The 23279-nt window shown below is 42.7% G+C and overlaps 3 protein-coding genes and 3 non-coding genes across 7 annotated transcripts; 4 read left to right on the forward strand and 2 right to left on the reverse strand.

The window, feature by feature from the left end:
- Positions 1 to 409: 409 nt before the first annotated feature.
- cdip1 (cell death-inducing p53 target 1) lies at positions 410 to 3930 on the forward strand. Of its 2 annotated transcripts, XM_052049028.1 has the most exons (5): positions 416 to 488; positions 1531 to 1694; positions 1776 to 1934; positions 2071 to 2341; positions 2581 to 3930. In XM_052049028.1, exons 2-5 carry the CDS (start codon positions 1619 to 1621, stop codon positions 2690 to 2692), a joined length of 618 nt encoding a protein of 205 aa, XP_051904988.1. In that variant the 5' UTR covers positions 416 to 488; positions 1531 to 1618; the 3' UTR covers positions 2693 to 3930. The 2 variants fall into 2 exon arrangements, with proteins under 2 accessions (XP_051904987.1, XP_051904988.1); XM_052049027.1 differs by having other exon boundaries at positions 410 to 488; positions 1531 to 1934.
- Positions 3131 to 4856, reverse strand: polr3k (polymerase (RNA) III (DNA directed) polypeptide K). The gene is made up of 3 exons (XM_052049040.1): positions 4582 to 4856; positions 4419 to 4506; positions 3131 to 4194 (listed from the first exon to the last, which is right to left on the reverse strand). The coding sequence occupies exons 1-3, from the start codon at positions 4690 to 4692 to the stop codon at positions 4067 to 4069; spliced, it is 327 nt and encodes a 108-aa protein (XP_051905000.1). The 5' UTR covers positions 4693 to 4856; the 3' UTR covers positions 3131 to 4066.
- Positions 4857 to 5236: 380 nt separating this feature from the next.
- Positions 5237 to 7087, forward strand: rps11 (ribosomal protein S11). The gene is made up of 5 exons (XM_052049041.1): positions 5237 to 5338; positions 5652 to 5792; positions 5990 to 6065; positions 6565 to 6694; positions 6918 to 7087. The coding sequence occupies exons 1-5, from the start codon at positions 5324 to 5326 to the stop codon at positions 7039 to 7041; spliced, it is 486 nt and encodes a 161-aa protein (XP_051905001.1). The 5' UTR covers positions 5237 to 5323; the 3' UTR covers positions 7042 to 7087.
- LOC127590559 (small nucleolar RNA SNORD35) lies at positions 5830 to 5913 on the forward strand. The gene has a single exon (XR_007959685.1). It is a non-coding gene; the product is annotated as a small nucleolar RNA SNORD35 (small nucleolar RNA).
- On the forward strand, positions 6741 to 6820 carry LOC127590563 (small nucleolar RNA SNORD35). Its single transcript, XR_007959689.1, has one exon. It is a non-coding gene; the product is annotated as a small nucleolar RNA SNORD35 (small nucleolar RNA).
- An 867-nt stretch (positions 7088 to 7954) lies between the features above and the next one.
- trnae-cuc (transfer RNA glutamic acid (anticodon CUC)) lies at positions 7955 to 8026 on the reverse strand. Its single transcript has one exon. It is a non-coding gene; the product is annotated as a tRNA-Glu (tRNA).
- Positions 8027 to 23279: the final 15253 nt, after the last annotated feature.

Genomic DNA, 23279 nt, shown 5'->3' on the forward strand with positions numbered 1-23279 from the left:
GATTTGCAACATCTTTTCTGAAGATTATATATATGTATAGGAATTTCCCTTTTTGCCTTTTCATTTAAAGCTTGCACAAATGCACCTTAATGTTTTATTATTATTACTCAACTCAACTTTATTTTTATAACGCATTTACAACAGCTGCAGTCGTAACAAAGCACTTATAGAACACCTGACTATAAACGTTGACAATAAAATCATAACAAACTGTGTAAAATGTTGTAAATGTAAAATGTTACATTGTTTTTGTTTTTCCCTAATGCCTGAATGATTGTTTGCATTGATCTCCTTAAATTATATTCTTCTGAAATAGTGTCTAGAGATGGAATTGTTCAATTATATCGCTGAAGGTAACTGGTAAAAACAACGATTTTACGATATACTGTATATTTTTTTAACATCACGTGTAAATCCGGTTAGTGGACGTCGGAAGTAGTCGTACTGTGAAACAATTTACCACTCGCATCGCTGCCTTCCAGCGCAAGGTAATAGTTGTCAAACTCGTTACTAGTTACAATATTTTATGTATTACAATTGTGTATTCGAACAACTATATGAAAACATTTGCTGTGTTTGTTGTGCTAGTATATCGATTGTTTGTCTTGCGCAAGTACAGCCACGGCCAAGGCGACGCGGCTTACGTTAGCACAACAAGCTATACTCATCTGAGCAAAACACAACCGTTTGGCCATGAGGTCATCTTAAATATTGGAAAGTGTACGCTAGTAAGAAAAAATAAGTAAAAACGATTGCCTCTCTTGTCACAACAGCCTCTGTATGATCGATTCTTGCGTCAGCTGTCAACCAGCTAGCATCACCAGCCGCGATTGCTGCTGCGGTTGATTTATTCCACTAATGACGTTGTTATCATCATTTAGAGACCTTGAGGCGCACTGATTTAGATGTTTTTTCCTGAACCAATTTCCCCTTTCGTGTCGATTACGTAAAGGAAGTTATCGGGGGGTTGCCTGCGCTTGTAAGCTTTGAGCTGGATAATCTCAGGATTTAAATAAAACATCAGCTTGCTTGCTAGCTAGCCGCATTCGTAAAATGAAACAGAACACGACGAGCATAACAATGTGACATAATATCCAAATTTAGTAGTGTTCAATACTCAGAAGAATTATGTTGTGGTGGTATAAACAGAATAGAAAAAAGTCAATGTTTTTCTCATGGAAACAGTAAAAAAAAAGTCGATGTTTGCTCTTGGAGTGTATTTAAATTAGATCTCCAAAATATGACGTTCATTTCTTAGAACGTTGCAGCGCAGTTCCACACCACCACTGCTGCTAAACCAATTGACAATTTCGAATCAACTATTGTTTAAAAACACATTTAATCTGTGGTTTCGCGCATATGTACTTTCTATACACACAAACAAATTTGATTCCAAATGAAAACCTTTGTTAAAAGTAACATCTTATGTTCTTACTTGTCTAACGTGTGTAACGAGAAGTTAACCCCTCTGAGAGCAAGTTTATAGCTCAAACTGTTTTGTGTATCTTTGGTGTTGTAACATTGTAACAGCGTGAAATAATCACTTCGAGTTCTCCGATCAACGGAGCCCTGCGTCCGACACATTCACCATCCCACCAGAGTCCAGTCTCAGGGCACTATGTCCAGTGATCCTCCTCCACCTTACCCTGGAGGTCCTAGTGCTCCCCTCATTGAGGAGAAGAACGGACAAGCAGGTACAATTGAAATCTGTCGTGTTGATTGGATATGCGCAGTGCAGCATATTGCTTCATTTCCTTTGTCTTATGTTGAAACAGCTCCTGTAAGAACAGGGCCCCCGCAGGGTCAACCTCTACCTCCCGAGTATGGCCCACCCCCGTACGAAGGCCCGCATCCAGGCTTCCTTCCGCCACATGTACCCGGAGACGGGCCCATGCCGATGCCGATGCCCATGCAAATGCCCCCGCCAACTCAAGGTGACTCGCAACATCTAATGTACTACTGTTTCCACACCACCCACCAATGCGTTTGTCCTTGAAAATGCACACAATGTTGATTTAACGTCAACTAGTTTAGTCATGCATTTTATTTGCTTTCTTCTTTGTCATGAAGGTGGCATCTACCCGCCGCCCGGCCACTTCCCGCACCCCATGCCGGGCCACATGGGCCCCGCCCCCTTCGTGCACATGGGCGGCCACACGGCGACCACCGTGGTGGCCCCGCCGGGCAGCGCCACCACGGTGACCGTGCTGCAGGGCGAGATGTTCCAGACGTCGCCGGTGCAGACGGTGTGTCCGCACTGCCAGCAGGCCATCGTCACGCGCATCTCCCACGACATGGGCCTCATGAACACCCTCTTCTGTCTCTTCTGCTTCTTCGTGGGGTGAGCTAATCACAGAAGCATAACTTGGTCTTTGCATTCTACAGATTCATCGGCATAAATTTGAATTTTTAAATTATTTGGGGCTGAAGTACTCTTGAATGGAGAAAGGAGGTCGCCACATTCCCTCTAAAGCCTATTTTCCTGTTGGATGATATCAAAAGAACTTCTGTCGGATATTGGAAAGATTGAATGATATGAGCTTGTATTTTGAATTTCTATTCCATTGCCGTTCCTTTCAGGTGCAATCTGGGCTGCTGTTTGATTCCCTGTCTGATCGATGACCTGAAGGATGTGACGCACACCTGCCCCTACTGCAAGGGTTACATCTACACATACAAACGTATATGCTAACCACCACTGAGGTTCGCTCGCAGCACTATTCCCCCTTTTCCTATCTCCACCTTTACGTTTGCAACACGTCACACTCTTAATTTGTCTTTGTAAACCGAGTTAGTATGTTGTAAATATCTTTCACCTCATACGTTCATGCAGAAGTTCGATGGGCAGCATTATTATATATTTTTTTGGTTTCCTCTTTTGTCAAAAGTGAAAGCTTGTTACGATGTTACATGTGTAGATGAAGAAGTGATTTTGTTCGGAAGGGCTGTGAAACTGGTCACTTTATCTGAACTGATCTGTAAATTATTTAATAATCTTATTTATCGGGAGTTTGTTTAAACATGTCCATCTCGAAGACTTTGAAAATTTGTCCCCAGGTCACTTTAGATTCTCTACTGATCCTGTCTTGAATGTAAACATTTCCATCTTGATGTTTTTGCTTCCCCCCCTCCCTTGAATCATTTTCATGAGTCATCTTCCAGGGTTTTTTTTCGGTTATGTACAAAAATGATTGACAGCTAAGCCTTTCCCCTGTTCATGATGTACTTCAAGAAAAAAAATGAAGACAATATTAGCATTTTAAGGACAAATTACCCTCCCCTAAAGTCACTATAGTTGAGACTTCTTCGGGCTTTGTCGTTCACGAATCCCTCCGTAGGTGCACTTAAGAAGAGGAAGTTAACTGTTACCAGTGTGTGAATCTGATCTCATTCTAGAATGTATTGTCGCCAAAACTGTCGGACGAATGTTGGTCACCACCGCAGTCAACAGGTTGCTTGTGACAGACGAGAATGTTAAAGAACAAGTTAGGTTAGTGTCATGCTCATGTTTTAAAATGATGCTCACAATCATGTTGAAAATAGGAAGTAGCTGCCAAAACGTGAATATATCCAAGTCACAGAGTTTGATAGTGATGACATATTCAGATTTCAAACAATTCTTCGTCAACAGCATGACCCCGTAAGTAGTTTACTACTTCACAGGTACTGCGCATTGAAATGATGCAAAATGTTAAATAACGCCATGACTAAATGTGCATTCATTTCATTTGCATCTTTTTTTAGGCTTGCAAAAATGTGCAATTAAAAAAAGGTTTTATTACAAAGTACTGTATATGCCATTGTGATGGTTAAAAATTGCCAGTCTGCATTGCTCTCAATGTGTGTGAACTGTATAACGATGTGTCAAATTTGTTTGACAGTTGTACATAGGTACTATTTTATCAATAAAAATCAAGTACATCACTGAAATGAATGTCATTTGGAGAGATTATTTATAGATGCATACGATCATCGAGAAATGAACAGCTAAGCCCACATTTGAGGACAAAATAAATAATTATTTCCACAATCTGTGGGTCAAATTGCTGTAGTGATAAATACTCAGTTAATCTCTCCATCTGTGTCCGCATTGGGCGTTGCAGCATTTGTAGAAAGTGGTCATGGGTTCATCAGCAGATCTGGTCTGAATCTGCATGAAATATGCCCGAGGATGCTCACACTTTGGACAGGTTTCTGTATTTAAAAAACAAAAAAGGAAATTAATTGTCACCTAAATTCTGGTTTTGTCAACTGGAGGACTGAATGGAGTTGGAAGACATAATTGAATGTCAGACTGCATATTAATGAGTCCCATTTTACAGAATTTACAGTACAGTATAAAGACGTGACGAAAAATAAGTACATCTTCCGACTACAAGGGATAATTACCGCAGTACTTATTCGTCATGTCAACTCACCAGCAGTGGAATCCACGTTTTCCCAAGCAGCAGATCCACCCAAAACGTCATCCACCTCCTTTAACTTGGGATACTTCCTGTTGCTTACCTGCAGCAAAATACAACGATGACAGAATTCACCCAAAAGATTTAACGTCATATGAACTACACGTGTTCGACTCACTTTTCTCGTGACGTTGTGTATGTAGGGGCAAGTGTTACATGCAAACCTCAGGCACTTCTGGCCTTCTTCGACGATCAAAACATTCCCGCAGGTGGGACAAAAAAGAAGCATTTTAGCGAAGACCCAATGCTACTAATAGCTACACAGAAAATCTAAAAAAATAATGATAATAAAATACCCGCGATGATTGTAATATAACGCCAATGAAGAAGCTAGCACACGAGTTTTGATTATTTCAGAATCAATACGCGAAAAGTGAATAAGCGCACTTTCTTTTAGATACCGGTCAGAAACAAGAGGTCGGAACCCTATGATAATCACTTCATTAAATTTGACGGCGAAAGATAAACATTTCTTATGTTTGTAGGAATATCCCAAAAACCTATTGGGGAGGTTTTTAAAAATGAATACTTGAAAATGACACAAACTACCCAAATTTGATCACGAAGACATTAAATATCATGTCTTGATTATACAACGATACGAATGTGTTGTTTTATAATTATACCTCCGACTTTTATTTTTGTTATTAATTCTCATTACATGTGCTGTATACTCTTATCTTGATTTTTCGTATTTCCTTGAAGAATGTTTGTTGATTGTAACGCTACATTTTAATATAGTTGGACATAATGTCGAATCCCCCCCAAAAAGTTGTTATGTTGCGTCATTTCTGGTAGATCTGACCGACTTCCGTACGCTGCGCGGATATTCAGGCCTCTTTACAACTCGGCTGGCTAAGATGGCGGATGCACAAGTATGTAAGAGAAAACGGCCTGGGTGTTGCAAACGACTTTTTGCGTTTTAACCAACACACAAGCCCAATTTTATTTAATATACATTCGCATGCGGTCCTTAGAACGCGCTAAGGGTAGTTTTTAGAAGCGTAGTAGATATTTTAGATGAGAGATTTGTTGTAACTCCGCTTACCCTCGTGTGACGCGACGCTATCAGCCGGATTGCTAATGTGGTTAGCTTAGCCACCATCACGTTCTCTGTAGCTCGTCTGAAAATCACTTCTGTCGTTGTTCTCGGTCGTGCTGTGAACGCGTGCTTTTGTCCTTCTGCAGACCGAGAGGGCTTATCAGAAACAGCCTACCATCTTCCAGAACAAGAAGCGTGTTCTGGCCACTGATGGAGGCAAGGAGAGTAAAGAAAAGCTCCCCCGGTACCATAAAAGTGTCGGGCTGGGCTTCAAAACCCCAAGAGAGGTCAATTTTCAAGTCTTGTTCAAGTATTAATTGAGTCTGCAAGTGATGTTTTTCTCACGATGGTCTTCCAAGCCTGCAGGGTTTTGACGACGACGCCTTTTGGCAAAGCTGATGCAATTAAATGCTATCTAAAATATTGCACTGAGTTTAATTAACTGTTATTAAAATGCTTGTTTTGTTTTGTTTTGTCCCCTCAGGCTATTGATGGCACTTATATAGATAAAAAATGCCCATTTACTGGAAATGTCTCCATCCGTGGCCGTATCCTCTCAGGTCAGTTGTAACTCATGTTAAAGGCTATCCAGTGATGCTTGTGAATTGAATTCGGTTTATGCTTGTAACACGAAGCACTCATTAACGGCATTATGCAAACTGTTTTCCCCCCATCAAATGACAGGAGAAGTCAACCAATCTCTTTTTTTCGTCAATGGATGCTACAGCTTCTTGTTGACTTTGAAACTTGGCTTGTAGCCATCGTGTGCACATTTTGAGCATGCTGTCTCTGATCCACTGGTGAAAGGACACTTTAAATCTTTCAGCTCTAACTGCTTTAAACAACAAAGCGTATGAGGGAAAAGTGGTTGGGGCTACACGACTGTCCCTGTTTTATTAGCTGTGTTCGTTATTTTACTTCATGTTCACGTTTTATGTTATGTGTTGTGTTTATTTTGTCAACTGTTTGGTTAAGCGCTTTGTTACAGCTGCTGCTGTTGTGAAAGCGGGATTATAAATCAGCATTTATTGTACTGTTGAATTTTTTTGTGTTGTGCAGGTGTGGTGACAAAGATGAAGATGCAGAGGACCATCGTCATCCGACGTGACTATCTTCATTACATAAAGAAATACAACCGTTTTGAGAAGCGGCATAAGAACTTGTCTGTGCATCTGTCACCATGCTTCAGGTACCTTCAACCCAGTCTTGGATTTCCCCAGCTCAATTTTTACCTCTGCACATGATGTTTTTCTCACGATGGTCTTCCAAGTTAAACTCTGACGACATCGCCTTATGGCATTGCTGATGCAGCCTTAATTCTTCAACAATGAGAGACTGTTTGGTTATTATTGTTATTATTATATATATTTTTTGCTAAACGTTTTTTGTTCTTCCCCTTCTCTAATGTGCAGGGATGTCTCGATTGGTGACATCGTGACGGTCGGGGAGTGCCGACCGCTGAGCAAGACAGTGAGGTTCAACGTCCTCAAGGTGACAAAGGCGGCTGGTGCCAAGAAGCAGTTCCAGAAGTTCTAAGACTGGCAAGAGAAATGTCACCTTTAAATAAACAGTTTGAATATGATCTTTGTTTTGTGTTTTATTCTTTGAATTGCACGGCTAACATCCTACCAGTTTGGCAAGATATGATGGGCTAAAGTATGCTGATTAGTCACAACATTTGGTACATCGACACAATCTAATGAAAGATGCCCTGTACCAAAGCCTTGTGTTTATCGAATTGCCACTCGGCTAACTATACAATACGAAAACCTTTATTACTCTCGCAATGGAGAAATTCACAGCAGCAAAGTTATGAAAGGAAGAAGTAGAACAAAATATAGGAGCTGCTGGAAAGGCAACCACTCTCGCGGCGCCATTTTGAAGTCAAAATAACACAGGACACAGTCGTGCAACCTTCACCACTTTTCTGCATACACTTTGTCTGAAGCAGTTCTAGATGAAAGAGGAGAGGATCAAAGTGTCCTTACACCAGTGGGTCAGAGACATCATGTTGAAAATGTGCACGTCTGCTACAAGCTAAGTTTTGAAAGCAAACGCGAATCTGTATCGTCCATTGACGAAAAGAGATTAGCTCACTTCTGTCCCACGTAATCCGCCTCAAACTTCAAGCCACGAGAGTGGCTGCCTTTCCAGCAGTTCCTATTTTGTTCTTCTACTTCTTCCTCTCATAACTTTGTTGCTGTGAAGTGGGAATCTCTCAATTGTTAGACTATTAAAGGTTGTCTTATCTTATTACCTTCAGTACATATTTAGCATTGTACACAAAAGGAAGTTGACTCAGACAAATAATGATTTGCTTACGCTTACTTTCTGTTGGGTGCATAACATTGACTTTTTTGCTTGTCTTGTAGACATTAAATAAAAATATACATGTATATACGAAGTGCAGCAAACGTATTAAACATAGGCAGATATCAAGAAAACGAAGTTCCCTGACCGGGAATCGAACCCGGGCCGCGGCGGTGAGAGCGCCGAATCCTAACCACTAGACCACCAGGGACTGATGATACTCTATGTAGGGCAAAGAATATAACATTTTGATATGTAGTCCTTAGGTCGGCCTTTGTGACATTTTAAAATCAATCTTTCAATTCATTAGATGTCAAGTATGTCGAACAACTTTGTAATGGAATTACTGTATATCTACTTGTCAGAAAGATGCAGTTCTCAAAATGGACACACGAGGTAGCTAGATCGCCATTTCAACCTTATACAGTATAAACACCAAAGAAATAATGACTTTTACTTCTATTATATTTCGACCTTTTTTGATTTCCTGAGAATATATCGTGTCAATATTTGAATATTTGTCTTTAAAGAATTAAACAAAACAAAAATTAACTATACTTAAACATATGCCCAGTGACAATATCAGAGCAACATATGATTTTACAATAGCCACTTCATTTTTCCCCCCCAAGAGCTGTATTGTTCAATTAACCCTGGAGAACCCACGGGGTCAAATTTGGCCCCTATATTTTCTGCTACTCAAATGCCACCCTTAAATCCCAAAGGGTCAAATTAGGCCCTAATCCTAAATTAGGATTAAAGCATTGAATTTTTGAAAAACATATTTTGGTGTTCAGTGAACATATAGCACTCATTTAATATATAAATCAAAATTTTCCAAAGAAGAAAAGGGTTCTTGGGTTCTCCAGGGTTAAAACGTCTCACAGAGCTGAATATCAATAATCCGCATACATCGTTGAGTGTACTGTCCAAGTAAAATAAGTGAATTCAACTGGCAACTCAATTCGCATGAGATGTTATTTCCAAGATCCACATCAGCGTCGTTAATGCTTCACTCGTTTGCTTTTGTTGTCTTTTAAACGAGTGTGTGCTGTGTTGTGATTAGGGAGACGCTGGCTGTGATTATGTGACCTCTTTCCTATTGTGCATACCGACCGACAAGCGTGCTGAGGACTCAATAGAGGCTGAGCTGCCGATAAGCACATGCAAATGCTTCAATAGCCAACACATGTCATTTGCAAGTGCTGCAAGCCTTGACACACTTGCTGAATTGAGAATCGGGCAAGAACCTCCCTTGAATAATAAGCCTCAGGCCTTCTGTCCTCTTTGGGCATTATTATAAAGCTACAGTGAACATCAAGCCAGCTACATTTATAACTTAGCTCTATTTTTTAAAGCAAATAATTGAGAGTTAAAAACAAATTTTCAAATCGGTGAATTTCTGAAAATGTCAGAGTTCACTGTGTATGCGAATGATGCAGATATAAAGTGGTTAAGCTCAGCTATGTTAGAGCTCATTATGGCCGCTTCCGCTTCTGGCAAGAAAATATTGACCTAAAGTGTAATGTTTTGGCTATAGACTGCTCTTGTACTCAGAGGTTTTCCTGGTGCGGGAGGTTGGGAGGGTCTCCAAATAACAGGCAACTCAGCAGGCCACATGAATACATCCTCCCACTGAGTGTTTGCTTGGGGGCAAAGGTCTGATTGCCCCCCCCCCCCCCAAAAATGTCTTTATAAATGCAAGCCGGCGTTCTTTAAACTGTTTGTTTGTATAGCTGCAGCTTATCAGCATGTTTTCTTGGACATATTTCTCAGACAGTCAACACAAGTTTGCTATGTTTGGAGTGTTACAGCATTTTTCCAACATTATATTTACTGGATAAAATGTGCAAAAGTACCGGACACTTGGGTTTTCATTGTTATTGGTGCAAAACAAACATGGCAATTATTTGTCAGATTCTTTTTCCTAATAATTGCAGAACTCAATCCATCCATATTTTTCCCCCTGCTTATAATGTTCTCCATTATAATATATTGAAAATAGGAACATTAGAATAAACAGATGCATATATAATTGAAAATGAATATTAAATATACATCTTTTTAAACCATGTGTCCTCCATTTCTACTTATCATTCTGTTCAAGGTCATATAAATAAATAAAGACATTTATTTTCATAAATATTCTAACTCTTGACAAACACAATGTTAAATTTGGTACCTCCCTGTCAGTGTCAATCAAAATGATCATTATTGACTTTGTAAAAACAAACTGAATGTACGTCAATTTCGCAGGTCTAACAAATGTTGTGTCTACTTTACCAGACCAACATTCCATTGGGCAGCCGACATGCTGACAGTCAATCAGTGTCATGTGGCACGTTAGCAGTCCCACTAACTCGTACGCAGCATGCTGAAAATGCAAAAGGGTTGAGCCCACGCTGACCACGATCAAAACACAGGCCTTCTGTAGCCCCAGCAGGGGTTAAGGTGTTTGAGATTGAGGGCATTGGGGGCGGTCAGTGGGGTCGTAACCCTGCTCATCATTCGCACCATCAGGGCACCGCTGAACAGATGGAGGCTACGACATAGCGCTTGGCCATGTGACCCGCTATTGCCTTGACTAACTTTCGCATCAAGGCAACAATTGTCTTTTCACATTATTGCATAGGATGAGGCATTTTGTGCTAATCTTGTGATTGGATCTTTATTTGTCACAAATGTGTAAATGCAAAAAGATGTTTACATGGTGTGTGCGTGTGTGTGTGTGTCTGTGTGTATAAGCATTTTTTAAGATCGTCAATATAATAATATAACCGCTCAACTAATTTTTAAATGACTGTAACAATATCAATACACCCCTCCCCCAATATGCTAGCTAAAAGTTGTGTTTTTACAAGCTAGGTCATTTCTGGTACACACAACAAGATGTCTGTGGACTGCACTACGGTGTCACGGTGGGGTCCAAACTCCACATCTGGACTTGTCATTATCATCTCTCCTCTTCTGCCCGGCAACAAAAAGTTGACCGGCGATGTAAACACACAAGTACGTACGTGAGCTACACTAAATAAGCGTGTCGAGATCTATGCTTTAACGATCAAAGGGTGCCGGTCATGGTTATCGTGTCCTAACTGATTTAAAATGCTTCTCCAGATGTCTCCATTACTCCGCATGCTCACATTTCGGACTCGTAAAAAGTTTTCTGACAAGCAAGCAAAATGACCAAATAGGCAGAATTAAGCATCATGCACCAGATCAGTCCGTATCAATTATATATCGTTAATAACCTTAGCGGGTTATTTCCGATGGTAAGCGCGTGTTCCACGTCAACTTGGATGTGCTGTGTGTTAATGACATACAATTCAAATTCCACATAGACATCTCCATTTTAGGCGCCATGTGTTAAGCACATCAAAGGTTCTTATGGTTCTAAACATGGCCGCCACGCGTTGGCCTCCCCTGGGGTGGGCGCATACTGATGGTGGCCTCACGACTTTGCACACGCAGCGAGGTCTGGAGAACATTTATAAGTGATTTCAGAACCTTATTACTGACGGATTGGAGTGGGGAGTTGAAATGCATTCATGTATGATAAGCAGCAAACCTGAACCTAACCTTCACTTTGCTGAACCTAACTGCACCTCTAATGGTTACCTTGAAGCTAACGCTAAACTCAGTGCGTGTCATACGTTTTCATGCGTGACGGACTGTCTACAATTATTTTGCTGAAATTTGAAAATGGAGTCACAGGAAAATAGCGTTGCGACGTTGCAGATGTGAGGACCAATCAAAACTGCCATGAAGTCTCACATGATCATTCACGACAAAAATGACTTTTCCAGGTATGAGTGATCTCGAGCTAGCTGCCATCAAGTTGTACCAATAATATAGTATATGCAGCACGGTAGTCGGGCGGAGAAAATCATTCCAAAATCTATTTTAGAATAGCAAATAAAATGCTGGAGGGGCTTAACTGGGGCTACACAGATTTCCAATGAGGTGAGAGCACACCCATAGCCTTGGTGTAGCGCCATCTCTGGTTGCTGACCAATTTGTCTTGCGATTTTCCAGTTCAGTCACGCTCATGAACCGATGCAAACTTCAAACCGCAACTCTAACCCCCACTCAAACCGCAACCTTACCATTAACCCTCACCCTCACACTTGGGATGGCGTGCTTTGACCTGACCTCAATCACTCAACCCAACCTGAAGCTTCTTCCACCAAGATTCCAGAATAACGAAAGACATCTCAAATCCTGCAACTTGCGCTTCTTTGTTGGCAAAGATTCTCCTTTGCGCCTGTGTTTGAAAGTGAAGCAAAGGCGCCGCAAAGTGGAACACTTGAGCGTGCAAAAAGGTAACAGAAGAAAGCCTGAGGAAAGGCCCCGCAGCCACACAGCAAGTTTGTGTCATCGCACTGAGCGGGAATTCAGGCCGGCAGATGGTGGGGCCAAGAGCCCCCGAGGGCCCCGAGGCAACGCTACACCCTGGGACCCAGATACCTAATCAGACCCATTGAGTCGCTCACCTGCTGCTCGGGCCGCTCACAATGTTATCTCATCGCCCCTGACCTATTGTGGGCTCCCGTCGGTGGTAATGACAAGCCAGGGGAGCCCCCGGCCGGCTGTCCCCGGAGAGAGGCGGGATCATGGGAAACGTCGGCGGTAATCCATTCCCTGCGTCTTCTCTGCTGGATCGTGTTTCTCATGCTTCTGTGTGCTTTGATTTAGGCGATTTATGCTTGTTTTTGCATGTGGACGTTTGATGGTTTGAGATTGGAGGTGATAATCGGCGTGCTTGAAACTGAGCATATCTCAGTTAACCAAACCAGAGTCGGACGCAAGTCGCGTTTCGCAAAGTTTCTTGGTTGCTTCAGTTGAAGGGCTAAAATACAACCAAATATTTTATGACCCCAAAAGGCCACCGTAGGTCTTGGTGGAGGAATGTTAACATGTCCATGAAGACATTTGGAAGCATTTTTTTCATTCCAGAATGCAAATGGTGGATCCAAGCCATCCATCCATCACATGCGTTCACTTTTACAATGGAGTCAGATACTTTTTGAGCTTTACTTTGCTTTGAGTTTATGTTTCATGAGCCATTGTTGTTGGGTCACAAAGAGAAGGGAAGTTAAACCGAGACCTTCACGGCAATACAACGAAGCGGGGGGGGGGGGGGGGGGGGAACAATCATACCGTTTGGCCACAAAAGAGAACTAAAAGAATGAATGGGAAAGAAACTCACCTCATCACTGTCACTTGCTTGTCTTTGTAGTCACACGAGCAGTGTGGAAGGCAGCGGTTCTGTGTCAGCGCAGAGACTTTTGCTGGGTGGCTGCTGAAGACATTGCAACGTAATTACACAAAGATGCTTAGTGATTGTAAAAATACTGAAAATTTATCATGAGAATTGCCTCAGATTTTAGAAGAAGGAATTCCTCCTCTTCACAAATGAAAGTGGACCAAAACCGATTCGGAATGACGCCAGAGCCCTCCATGGTGGTCATAGCCCCGGTTTGACCTCGGGGGGTGTCCGCTGATAACCCTCGTGTGTGCCATTGTGTGCCTGGCAATCCGAGCGGTCCACCCTGTTTGTGTCAAACATGATGGAGATAACAGCCATTCCAAAGCATTCCCAAAAGAAGAAAAAACAATCATAAATTCCCATAAGAAGTCATGCAAGTAAATCTTATCTTCAGAAGAGATAGCATCTCTTGAAGCCCACTGGGAAAAAAAACCAAACAGGACATAAATAAATATACTATTCTATAAATATTCACAGGCATATAATTTTTATCCTCTGCAAAGAACGACAATTATTTATTTATTTATTTTACTGAGCAATTGTGGCCATCTCCTGCACGTATCTGTGTATTATACTGCCCCCAGGTGGCCAATGTGCACACATCAGGAGCAGGACAAGGTCCATTGAATTGAAGCGAAAATGTGACAAAAATTGTTGGATTTCTTTAGATTCGATTTAATTGCGTCATTATCGCATAGTTTCATAAATACGAAAGAGTTTACTGTTCTCATATAAACACACACACACACAGACAAACATATTGGGTGTATTTTTTTGGAAGGCTGGAACAGATTTATGGCAATTCCATTCATTTCAATTGGGAAATACCACTGTATTCAAAGTATAGATTTTCATTGAATATTCCCAAATTTCGTTTTATTCTATACAATGACAATAAAGGCGATTCTGATTCTGATATAGCTACGTGTTTCATACCCTTTTATGCTACAAAGTGGACATGCTAATGTGCGAATGAGCTGTTCCCTAGATTTTCAACTTTGATCCTTGAGTCTAGAAATGCCATATATAAAGACATGACTGTGTGGGGTTTTTTTTTCCAAAGGGAAATTTTAGTTCAGTAGCATTAGCATCACTGCAATTAGCGGATTAATCAAGTCGCACATGCGTTGGTTTTGGCGAATGTGAGCAGATGTTCAGAACTTAGATCCTATCAATGCACGCTTTAATTTCCACAACAGTGCTGCGGGAAATAAATCAACTCCGCTTGAAGCACCGATCAGTCACATCTCTTATCAAGGAATCCACTTGTTTGCTTTTCGTTCACAGTGGAAAAAACAAGGGAGGGTGATTTAATGAGACACGCATGGAATAAAAGAAGAAGAGCGGGAGTGGCGGCGCGGGGGGGGGGTGGTGATCAAAGCTGCTCTACCGCATCCTCGCCCAGTATAAACATCACAGCAGAGTCAACTTCCTCTGCTCGCACTGCTGCACACACTTCCTGAGGGGATCCAGCCACGGCATCACATTGCACCGCGTACTCTGTGAAAAAGCTCCCATCATTTGTCCTCTCGTTACTCTCGTGCTTTTATTTTTGGTCACAAACGCCAGTACACATGTCTTCACTTAGTAAGTAGTTGCAAACAAGACTGATGTGACTTTTTTTTTTGTTGGTTTTGTTTGCTTAGTGATTATGTTCTGTCATCATACACTTTGATTCAACATTCTTGTTATTGTCTCCTTTTCAATAGATTACTTTCTTCAGCCCTCACTTGCTTGGATTTAAATCGAAAATTTGTTTTTGTATTTTTTTATTTAATAAAACGATGTGAGCGCATCAAATCGAACCAAATCATTCCACTTTGGAATATATCGAGATGCGTATCGAATTACTGGAGAAATAGATCTTCGAAAGAAAGGACATATGTACAGTGCTGCCAAGTTCATTCAAATGTATTTCAAATGACAACAAAAAAGTCCCATACCCTCCTGAACTCAAATAAATCGTACCTCCTCTATCCCAATGAGTCCAATTTACTTGAATCGTTTCGCACCCCACATATTCAAAATCGTATCAAATCGTACTTCAAACATGATCTCCCAGCTCCAGGACCGCCTGACAAACAAACAAAATGATCAAGATTTCCTTTAGCCGGATGCACTAATTCGATGTTGTTCATTGGCTTATTTTTGATTGCCGGATTTTCAATGCAGCAGATTGATATCTCCTGTGGCCTCATTCCAACTGCAACAACCCTGCCGACCCCCAGCGTCCATACCCTCAATGACCGCGCGGCTAGTGGGAAAAATATGCCACGTACGGCTAAAATTGAAGATGTGATCGGAGAGGGGCAGTGAATGGGAGAAGAGTAGATACGTGAGAGTTTTCGCAGCTAGCGAGTCCCACCCAGGGAGGCCGGAGAGGAAGCAATGCAGCTGGAGGTCAAAGTTAACAAGCTCTCTTGATAGTCCACTGTTTGTCCTCGCATTATGCTAGTCGACGCCAACACACTGGAAAGACCTTGACCTTGGAGTGAGTCCAAGGAATCTTCTCAACCGGGACGTTTTTGTTGGTTCCCTTAAGGAGATGATGAATGCAGCAAAGCTTGTGGAAGAATAGTTTGAGCAATAACGGGCATTTCAATATGTGGCAGGAAGGTTTAGTCATCCCCAATTAATGACATCCCATTCGCCAGCTTCATCAAAAAATCTGCATTTGCAAAGATAATAGTTTTACTGTCAAATAAACATAAAACAAAGAGAGTTGAGCGCGACTAAAATATAAAAACAAGCAACCATTTTAGATCGATTAGACCTTCTTCCGCATCTGGCAGAAAAGGTTTTTGACGGCCAGGTGTCCATCTTTTTGGATTCAGTTTAATAGTTCCATCGATGAAAGTTCCCAAGAAGTGTTATTGACCATTTAATTTCAGAGCAACCTACTAAGTCACTTTCGAGTAGTTGAGAACGTACTCTTCATTTGTCTCGGTGTAATTTTATCGTACCGCCCAAGTAACACACGTAGCTGTACCTAATAAAGTGGTCGGGAAGTATCGCTCTGTGATGCTATTTCCACCGCAGGCGATGCGAGCTCGGTTTGCATCTCGCAGACGTCAAGGAGTCTTCCTGAAGATGTCCAGGTCGGGGTCAGGGACAGTGACCCGGGAAGTCGGGAGCTTTTCCGTCAATACTGCAGAGACAAAAGAGGAGTCAGGGAGGATGGCGAACAGTTTTCCTGCTTCTGTTATTTTGATACGGGGGCCTACCTGTTTTGCTCTGCGCACTGATGAGGCTTCCATGTTTGCATTGGCTTGTGAGCGTACCTGCGTTTTTTTTTTTTTTTTTGGCAACAATGGTTTCAGTAGCTTCGTCAGCCACTTTGCTCGAGTCTGACATTGACACACCACAGGACACATCATTAGGTACACCTGCACATTCACTCACTCTCTCCACACACACACACACACACAAATATATTTTGTATACTTTGTTCAGTCTTCCAAGAGGTCTGACTATTGAGGAATTCCTTCATATTCCTCCTGAGTGGAGACACGAAGGGGCCCCAAAATGCATATCTAATCGCGACCCTCCTGAAGTTCAAGAGTTCTTGCACATTCTGCCACTCCAAAAAACGCCCTCACATCTTGACCCGGGGGTTCTGACCCGGCTAATGTTATACAAAGCATCCATCAGAGGCCAAGAGGTGAGTCTCTGACCTGCCGGCATTATTGTCGCAACGGCTTTTTGTGGTTGATCCAAGAACCATTGGAGGCCAAGACAATGGGCCTTTCACAACAAAAGAAGACTGGGAGCTATTGTGTTTGGAACCTCTGGAAACAAGTCTCCCTGGGCCATTCTGATAAACCTCAATGATGGGATTGTTTTCTCAGGAGATGAATGCAGCAAAACAGTAAGTTCTGGTGACAAACCAGACAAAGCATTAAAAGGAGACAGACTGTACTCTTTTTTTTGGGGGGCGGGGAGCCCCAAGTGCCGTAATTACACGTCTCAACATATTTTTGTCAAAACATTTTTGCCCCAGGATCAAGAACTATGTTCATTCTCGGTTTCCTAGGACCCATAATACAATTTTATTTGGGGGATTTTGTCTCAAGAAACCAAAGGTTCCAGTCAGTATGTATACATTCCCAACCACACCCAAAAGGTTTCTCGCCCTCAAAAGCACTCCAGGGTACACCAACGGTCCTCAAAAGTACTCAGTTCTGGGGTTAAAATGCACCGTACCCCCAGAAAGGTCACTCTAAACAATGAAAAGATCATCCAGGCCATAGGAGAATCTTCATGTGACTGGAATAGTCTCTTACAAGGGCCCAGCAGGCGGTGATGCTGCCTGTCGCTATGGTAACCGCTGCTGTGTGTCATTAGAGACGTCCTCGTTTGCCCTGACCTCTTCCCACAGTGGCGGCACACTTCCCCCCACAACCCCCCCCCCCTGCCCCAGGGAGATTTTGCATGCAACATCTGCCCTGTCTGACACCCCCACCCGTGACCACCACCAGCCCTTAACTGATACCCCTCCCCCCTCTAAAAGGCTGAATAAGGCCTTGGTGAATATCCACAAGCACCTGCCGAGAGTTGTATTTATTTATTTATTTCAGTGGGACAGTGCATATTCAACAGTGTAAATGTGGCGGACTTAGCATCAATGCTAATTTAATAAATGCTAAGTGAGAGGTCAGCGCGATTAATTGTTGTACACCAGACAAATGCCGACCTCGGGTAGCATGAGTATGGTATCTCGCTAGTTGATACATCCCCGAATTGGAAGATGATAACTAATGAGTGCGATTTATTTCTTTCGCAAACAGCCAAGAATTGGCCTCAGCTAGCGTTAGCATGTGCTCTACTCCCATTTCCACAAAGCTGTCTCTTTATTAAGCTTCTACTTCAGCTCGTGACTTATCTTTTGGTGGTGGGGCAGAGCGTTGAACACATCTGCTGTCTCTGTGTGAGGTAGGTCTGCGAACAGAGGTGCTTTCATTGGAGTAGCGGGGGGCTAGGGGGGGCTGATAGATAGCCTTTCATTCCAATGGAAAAGGGTGTGCGGGGATCATGGGAAGAATAAGGGAAGCCATCAGTCCGGCACACCTCCTCTTTCATAGCCTCTAAACATCCGCTTAAAAGGCTTAAACAAGCTCGGTTGCAGTCTAATCAGGTTCCGCAAATTTCCCGCCTCTGAGGTAGCCGATTCTTCTTTTTACAATGTCTTGTGACACACAAGGACAGAAGTAACGGGTGTGTTTTGCTTTTCCTTTGGCTTTTGTTTGTGATACTTATTCCACATGTCTCCACAGAATGGTAGTCATGGCAAAGAGCATACAGAGGATGTAATGGCAACCACTAGTCACGCAGTACAGACATTCAACTGATATTTAAAACTGTGAATGACCTGGCCCGTCCATCCGTTTTTTAAAATCATACATGGTCTTTGAACACAAATGTTTGCCTAGCCATGTTAAATAGTATTTAGGAGTAAAGTGTCATTCCCTGTTTGGGAGAAGGCAAACTAGAGTTTTCATCCACGGGAGTGGGGGGTCATTGGGCGTGGATGGGTGACAGGATGTTTACTGCAGCGCAAGGGGTGCAGCAGCAGCGGCAGCAGTGATGGAGGACAGTGCAGGGATGGAAAGACAAAAGACAAAACAATGCCTTATTTAAAGATGGCTCACTGCTGTTTATAGAGCGCCCTCGAGGCCAAGCGGCATGACGACGACAAGTCTCCTCCCCCGTCCACACGGCGCATACACAGTGAGCCCTTGCTATTAGCTGGGATTAAGGACCACACCTGAAAAAAAACATTTGCATAAAATGTGAGAGGGTGTGTTCTTCATAATATATTGCTGTTAGTTAGGTTCTACTTTAAAAAATGAGCGACCTGGTTGACTGTTTTCGGCGGACCGAGAGATCGCAAAATCCCCAAATCTGGGGACCTTATCCATTGAAGTGCTTATTGTGACATCTGCGTGGCAGCAAATAAATGAATTCAAATTGGGCTGAAGCTGCGAGATCACTTAACAGCTCGAATGTATTTTCTCGAATCTCGTAAATGACGCTGCCATGTGCACGGCGCTATACCAGAGCTCACGCACACCCCACCCTGGTTTTATTGTCTACGCGCCAGCGCTGAGATCCCTCATATAAATCTAAACAGACACTTGCGGCGCCGCTAACAAAGGCTGCCATTGTTCTGGCCCCAAAGGAGAGCATGTGCTTTTGCTAATGCCACACTCTCCGGGACAACCTTGGACATTCAGCCTTTTAATCAAAGAGCGCCGTCACGCTTGGGTGACTTCCTCCGAGGTGCCTTGAGGTTGTGGGAAAAGGGCTCACAAGCGAGTTTGGCCTCCATCTTCGGGGCAGGCACTTGACGTTAAGGAATTAACAGTAGGGCTGTACTTGGTCGCGTGACTTGTTTCCAGAGACTTGGTCCAATTCCTCAGGCGTAATTTGAATTTGGTTGATGTAGGGCGATATGTTTCCACTGGGTCTCTGAGAGCACATTAGTATTTCTATTTTATTTGAATGACGTAGGACTGCCAGGGACGCGTGACTGACCTTACAACTCACATGAACACATTTTTGTGTTCAAGAGCCAAATTCGATTTTTTAAACACAAAATTCATTTTTAACCATAACCGTACAAAAAAAAATTCAAAGGTCACAAGCCGTTCATTGCCGATTCATTTAATGATATGATGATATTGATGAACCAACTACTGTATTTATATTGGTAAATGTAAACAGTGTTCAAAAGTTACCGTATACTTCCTTTTTTTTCTATTTTGTTTTTTCAGGTACCATTCGGACAAAAGTGGGGGCATCAGCATCCAACAGATGTTTTTCTGTTTCTGATTGCAAGTCAGCGCCAGTTTGAGAAGCTTCGTAGCCGTCAAACTGCTCCAACGCGTAATACAATTCACGCATACATGGCATGTCGGAAACAAAACCTGCTCTTCGCAAACTGCACAGCAGAAGCCCTCATACCAATGCTAGCGCTCATGCTAGGTCATAAATATCCTTGAACTGGTGGCCTATTTCCACAGTTTTGTCCATTTTTTTTCTATTTCCTGCAGTTGTCCCGTTACTTTTGTCCATGTCGATTGGCTAAATCCTATCGTTGACGTCTCCCACGGGAAATCAGAAAAGCTCGTAAAGCGGCGTCACCGCTGCACTTTCCCACGGCTACTATCGTGAGCTTGGTTGATCCTCACCGAGGTCAGTCAAGGAACCACGGGCACAATTAGAGGATTTATCATCAGATTTTGTAGTTACACTTAAAAAAAACCATTCACAACATTCTAAATCCATATTCTATATGCCATTAGAACAATGGCTTTTGCTAATCCATTTAATAAGAGAGGCTCAGCTCGGCTGGACCTACCGCACGGGATAAACCGCAGCTCTGCTGGAGTTCTGTGGGGAGTTGATCTAAAGTCAGCAGCAAGAATTAATCCTGTTGACGAAAAGTAGGGGGAGATTCCCTGAACGGACCAGGTTTGATCATATGGGAAGAAGGAGGGAATGCTTGGTGGGAATCTATACAGTAAAATCTCGGGTCATTTCATGAAGTACACCTGCACACCAAGAGATTCATTTATACCCCCCACCCAAAAAAAAAAAATCAGCGTCTGTAAAGATAATAATGCTCAGTTCTGTGATTTTATGTTTATTACTCTGCTTGGAGTTTGCACTGAATTGTGGGCCATGTCAAATGTCATTTTTAATATATGCCGTGGGCCACTGAAAAATTGATGGCGGGCCGCAAATGGCTCCCAGGCCATAGTTTGGATCTGGGTTGGCTCAATACTATATCGTTCAAATATTTCATTCAAAATGTATTTTTTAAAATTATTTAGAAATTTAAAGAGGGCATTTTAGTAGCTTAAAGAACACTTGAAGTGCTTTTATTATCGTCTCATCTTTTGAAAAATTTCAGGCACATTTCTAAAAGGTTTTTTTTGAGCAAACAACACCGCTCATCAACACCCCCCACCCTACACCCATTATAAAAGGGTATGTACACTTGCGCACCCACATCAAAGTTATTTTTAGTTGTCCCCTTGGCAAGATGCTATTTTTTCCCCAGCTCAGTTGTATAGGTGATCGGTCCTATTAGCGATGGAAAAGGTTTGAAATAATTTCTTGTTTATTTTATTATTTATTATTATTCAACCTGCCATTTGAACGGGAGTGTGTCGGACTTTATATCCACTCCATCTCATTTGAAATGAACCATTTTCAATGTGCGGATTATCATCACTTCATTACGCACACCATGTGAGAAACTACAACTAACTCTACGCCACAAGAAGGTTCAGGCGGGCAAATAACCCAAACTCGGAAGGAAAGTCGTCGCTTACGGCACATAATAAAGCCTGCGTGTCTAACAGATTAGCAGTGTGCCCTCCGCCATTAGGCGGCGTTTAAGAGATTGCCCCACACTGTTTTCGCATGGTAATAAAGTAATTGAAGTGGCCCTGCAGGCACATCTGCTTTTCATTGCGACGGCTGCCTCATTTTGTCTGGCCTCTCATGTTGCCGTATATCACCCTCGCCCCCCCCCCCCCCCCCCCCCGCCATGCACGCGCTTGCTCAACAACACGGAGGTTTCTCAAAACATGAACTGGGATCCACTGGAGTTCTGCAAAAATAATAATATATATAATAATGACAATATAATAATGTAGTAATAACAATAAGATGACATAAAATACTGTGAAATTGAAGCAGCGCGCAATTAATTTTTGCTGGTTAGTAAGAGTGCTAAGTAGCAACAGATGTGGTAGATCGCAGATGGATGACCTTGAAATTGTGGCACCATCTGTCATTGATCTCTGTGGGATATACTGTGGCATCAGAGGGGAATATTGTGATACAGGCATTCAAGGGGTGGGGGCCAGTGGTAGCCAAAAACCGGAGGGAAGATTCCCAACAAGCAGCTCTTGACAGTAATCGTCCCAGAGGCTGCTAATCCTCATACACAAGGGATCCCCCCCTACCCCCTAACCGCCCCACATGCGGTCACCTGACCACAAGGAGTGGGGAAAAATGATTGGAATGCCATGAACTCTTGTCTATGAGCAGAGTTATTGTACACTTACACATTTTAATGTATGGCAATTAAGCTACATGAATGAGGTTGTAAAGACTACAGAGGAGCATCCTCACCCGCCCTCCATATTCAGTGTCAATCATCTGAGGTTGACGGTTGTGGTGGTCCGAGGCCCACAGAGTAAAAGTGCGCCAACAGGGGCAAAGTCAAACTGTTTGAGAATTTGACTGTCCCGAATGAGCTCAGTTACTCCAAAAAGACACTCAGCATTAAAATACATAGAACAATTTAAAAACACAAGCCGAGCAGGCCAACTCCACACAGAACGGCCAGAGCTGAGATTCGAACCCTGAGCCTCACAACTCTGAGACAGACCACTCGGCATTTATTTGCGCTTTTGGCTTTGAATTGTTTGTGAAGGATTCAAAAAGCCTGCTGGCACACAGCGGCCGAGATGCCGCTGTGATTATTTTCCTTGTCAATGTGCATCAGATGCAATCAGCTTTGTGAAAACAAGAACTAGAAATTAGCAGGGCTTCCATTTAAACATCCAAACGGAGCCTTACGAGACCTCCCCGATAGTTGCGTTTTTTTGGCGGCTGACCGGAGGGAGGAAGTGAGTTAGTGTTTTGATGTGGGAGACAAGTTGTGGTTTTGCTCTTCCACAACAAGCCACTGGGTGCAAAAAGGCCTGCGAGCGCCGCACAAGAGGCCTTTGGATGAGAGGAGAATGAAGGCCACACAGATTAAACCCCCCCCCCCCCCCAACACTTGTTTTTTGCTGTCCCTTTTGGATGCCTCTGCATGCACATATAAGGACAAAAGAGCTTGTCAGGAGCACAAAGAACACTTCTAAGTTATGTCCCGCCATTCAACACCTGCAATGGAAAAGTTGTGATTCCAAAAGCCACCTTCATCTTGCAGCGTCGCTGTGCGTTGCCGAGGCTCCGAGCAGCTGCGTGTTGCTCCCAACGGACCTCTGGTCAGCATCACTGGTGAAAGCCGCCATTTGAATAATAAGTGTGCAGGAATGGCCAACAGCTCTTGGTTCCTCCCTTGGTCAACGGATAACAACGGAGGCTATTTCAGCAGCTCACGGTCAAAGGAGCCTGAATGGAATGGAAAACACCACACAAAAAACGTAACTTTAGATTTGGATTAAAC

The sequence above is a fragment of the Hippocampus zosterae genome, chromosome 17 (genome assembly GCF_025434085.1).
Source record: "Hippocampus zosterae strain Florida chromosome 17, ASM2543408v3, whole genome shotgun sequence".
In the NCBI taxonomy this organism is placed as follows: Eukaryota; Metazoa; Chordata; class Actinopteri; order Syngnathiformes; family Syngnathidae; genus Hippocampus; species Hippocampus zosterae.

Bases quoted from the DNA above. Each gene is read 5' to 3' on its own strand.
- cdip1 (XM_052049027.1), top strand. From the start codon at position 1,619: ATGTCCAGTGATCCTCCTCCACCTTACCCTGGAGGTCCTAGTGCTCCC. The intron at 1,935-2,070 runs GTGACTCGCAAC...TTTGTCATGAAG, and splicing joins AATGCCCCCGCCAACTCAAG to GTGGCATCTACCCGCCGCCC. The intron at 2,342-2,580 runs GTGAGCTAATCA...CGTTCCTTTCAG, and splicing joins CTCTTCTGCTTCTTCGTGGG to GTGCAATCTGGGCTGCTGTT.
- polr3k (XM_052049040.1), bottom strand. From the start codon at position 4,692: ATGCTTCTTTTTTGTCCCACCTGCGGGAATGTTTTGATCGTCGAAGAA. The intron at 4,507-4,581 runs GTGAGTCGAACA...ATTTTGCTGCAG, and splicing joins TACACAACGTCACGAGAAAA to GTAAGCAACAGGAAGTATCC. The intron at 4,195-4,418 runs GTGAGTTGACAT...TTTTAAATACAG, and splicing joins AAACGTGGATTCCACTGCTG to AAACCTGTCCAAAGTGTGAG.
- rps11 (XM_052049041.1), top strand. The intron at 6,066-6,564 runs GTCAGTTGTAAC...TGTGTTGTGCAG, and splicing joins CCGTGGCCGTATCCTCTCAG to GTGTGGTGACAAAGATGAAG. The intron at 6,695-6,917 runs GTACCTTCAACC...TCTAATGTGCAG, and splicing joins CATCTGTCACCATGCTTCAG to GGATGTCTCGATTGGTGACA.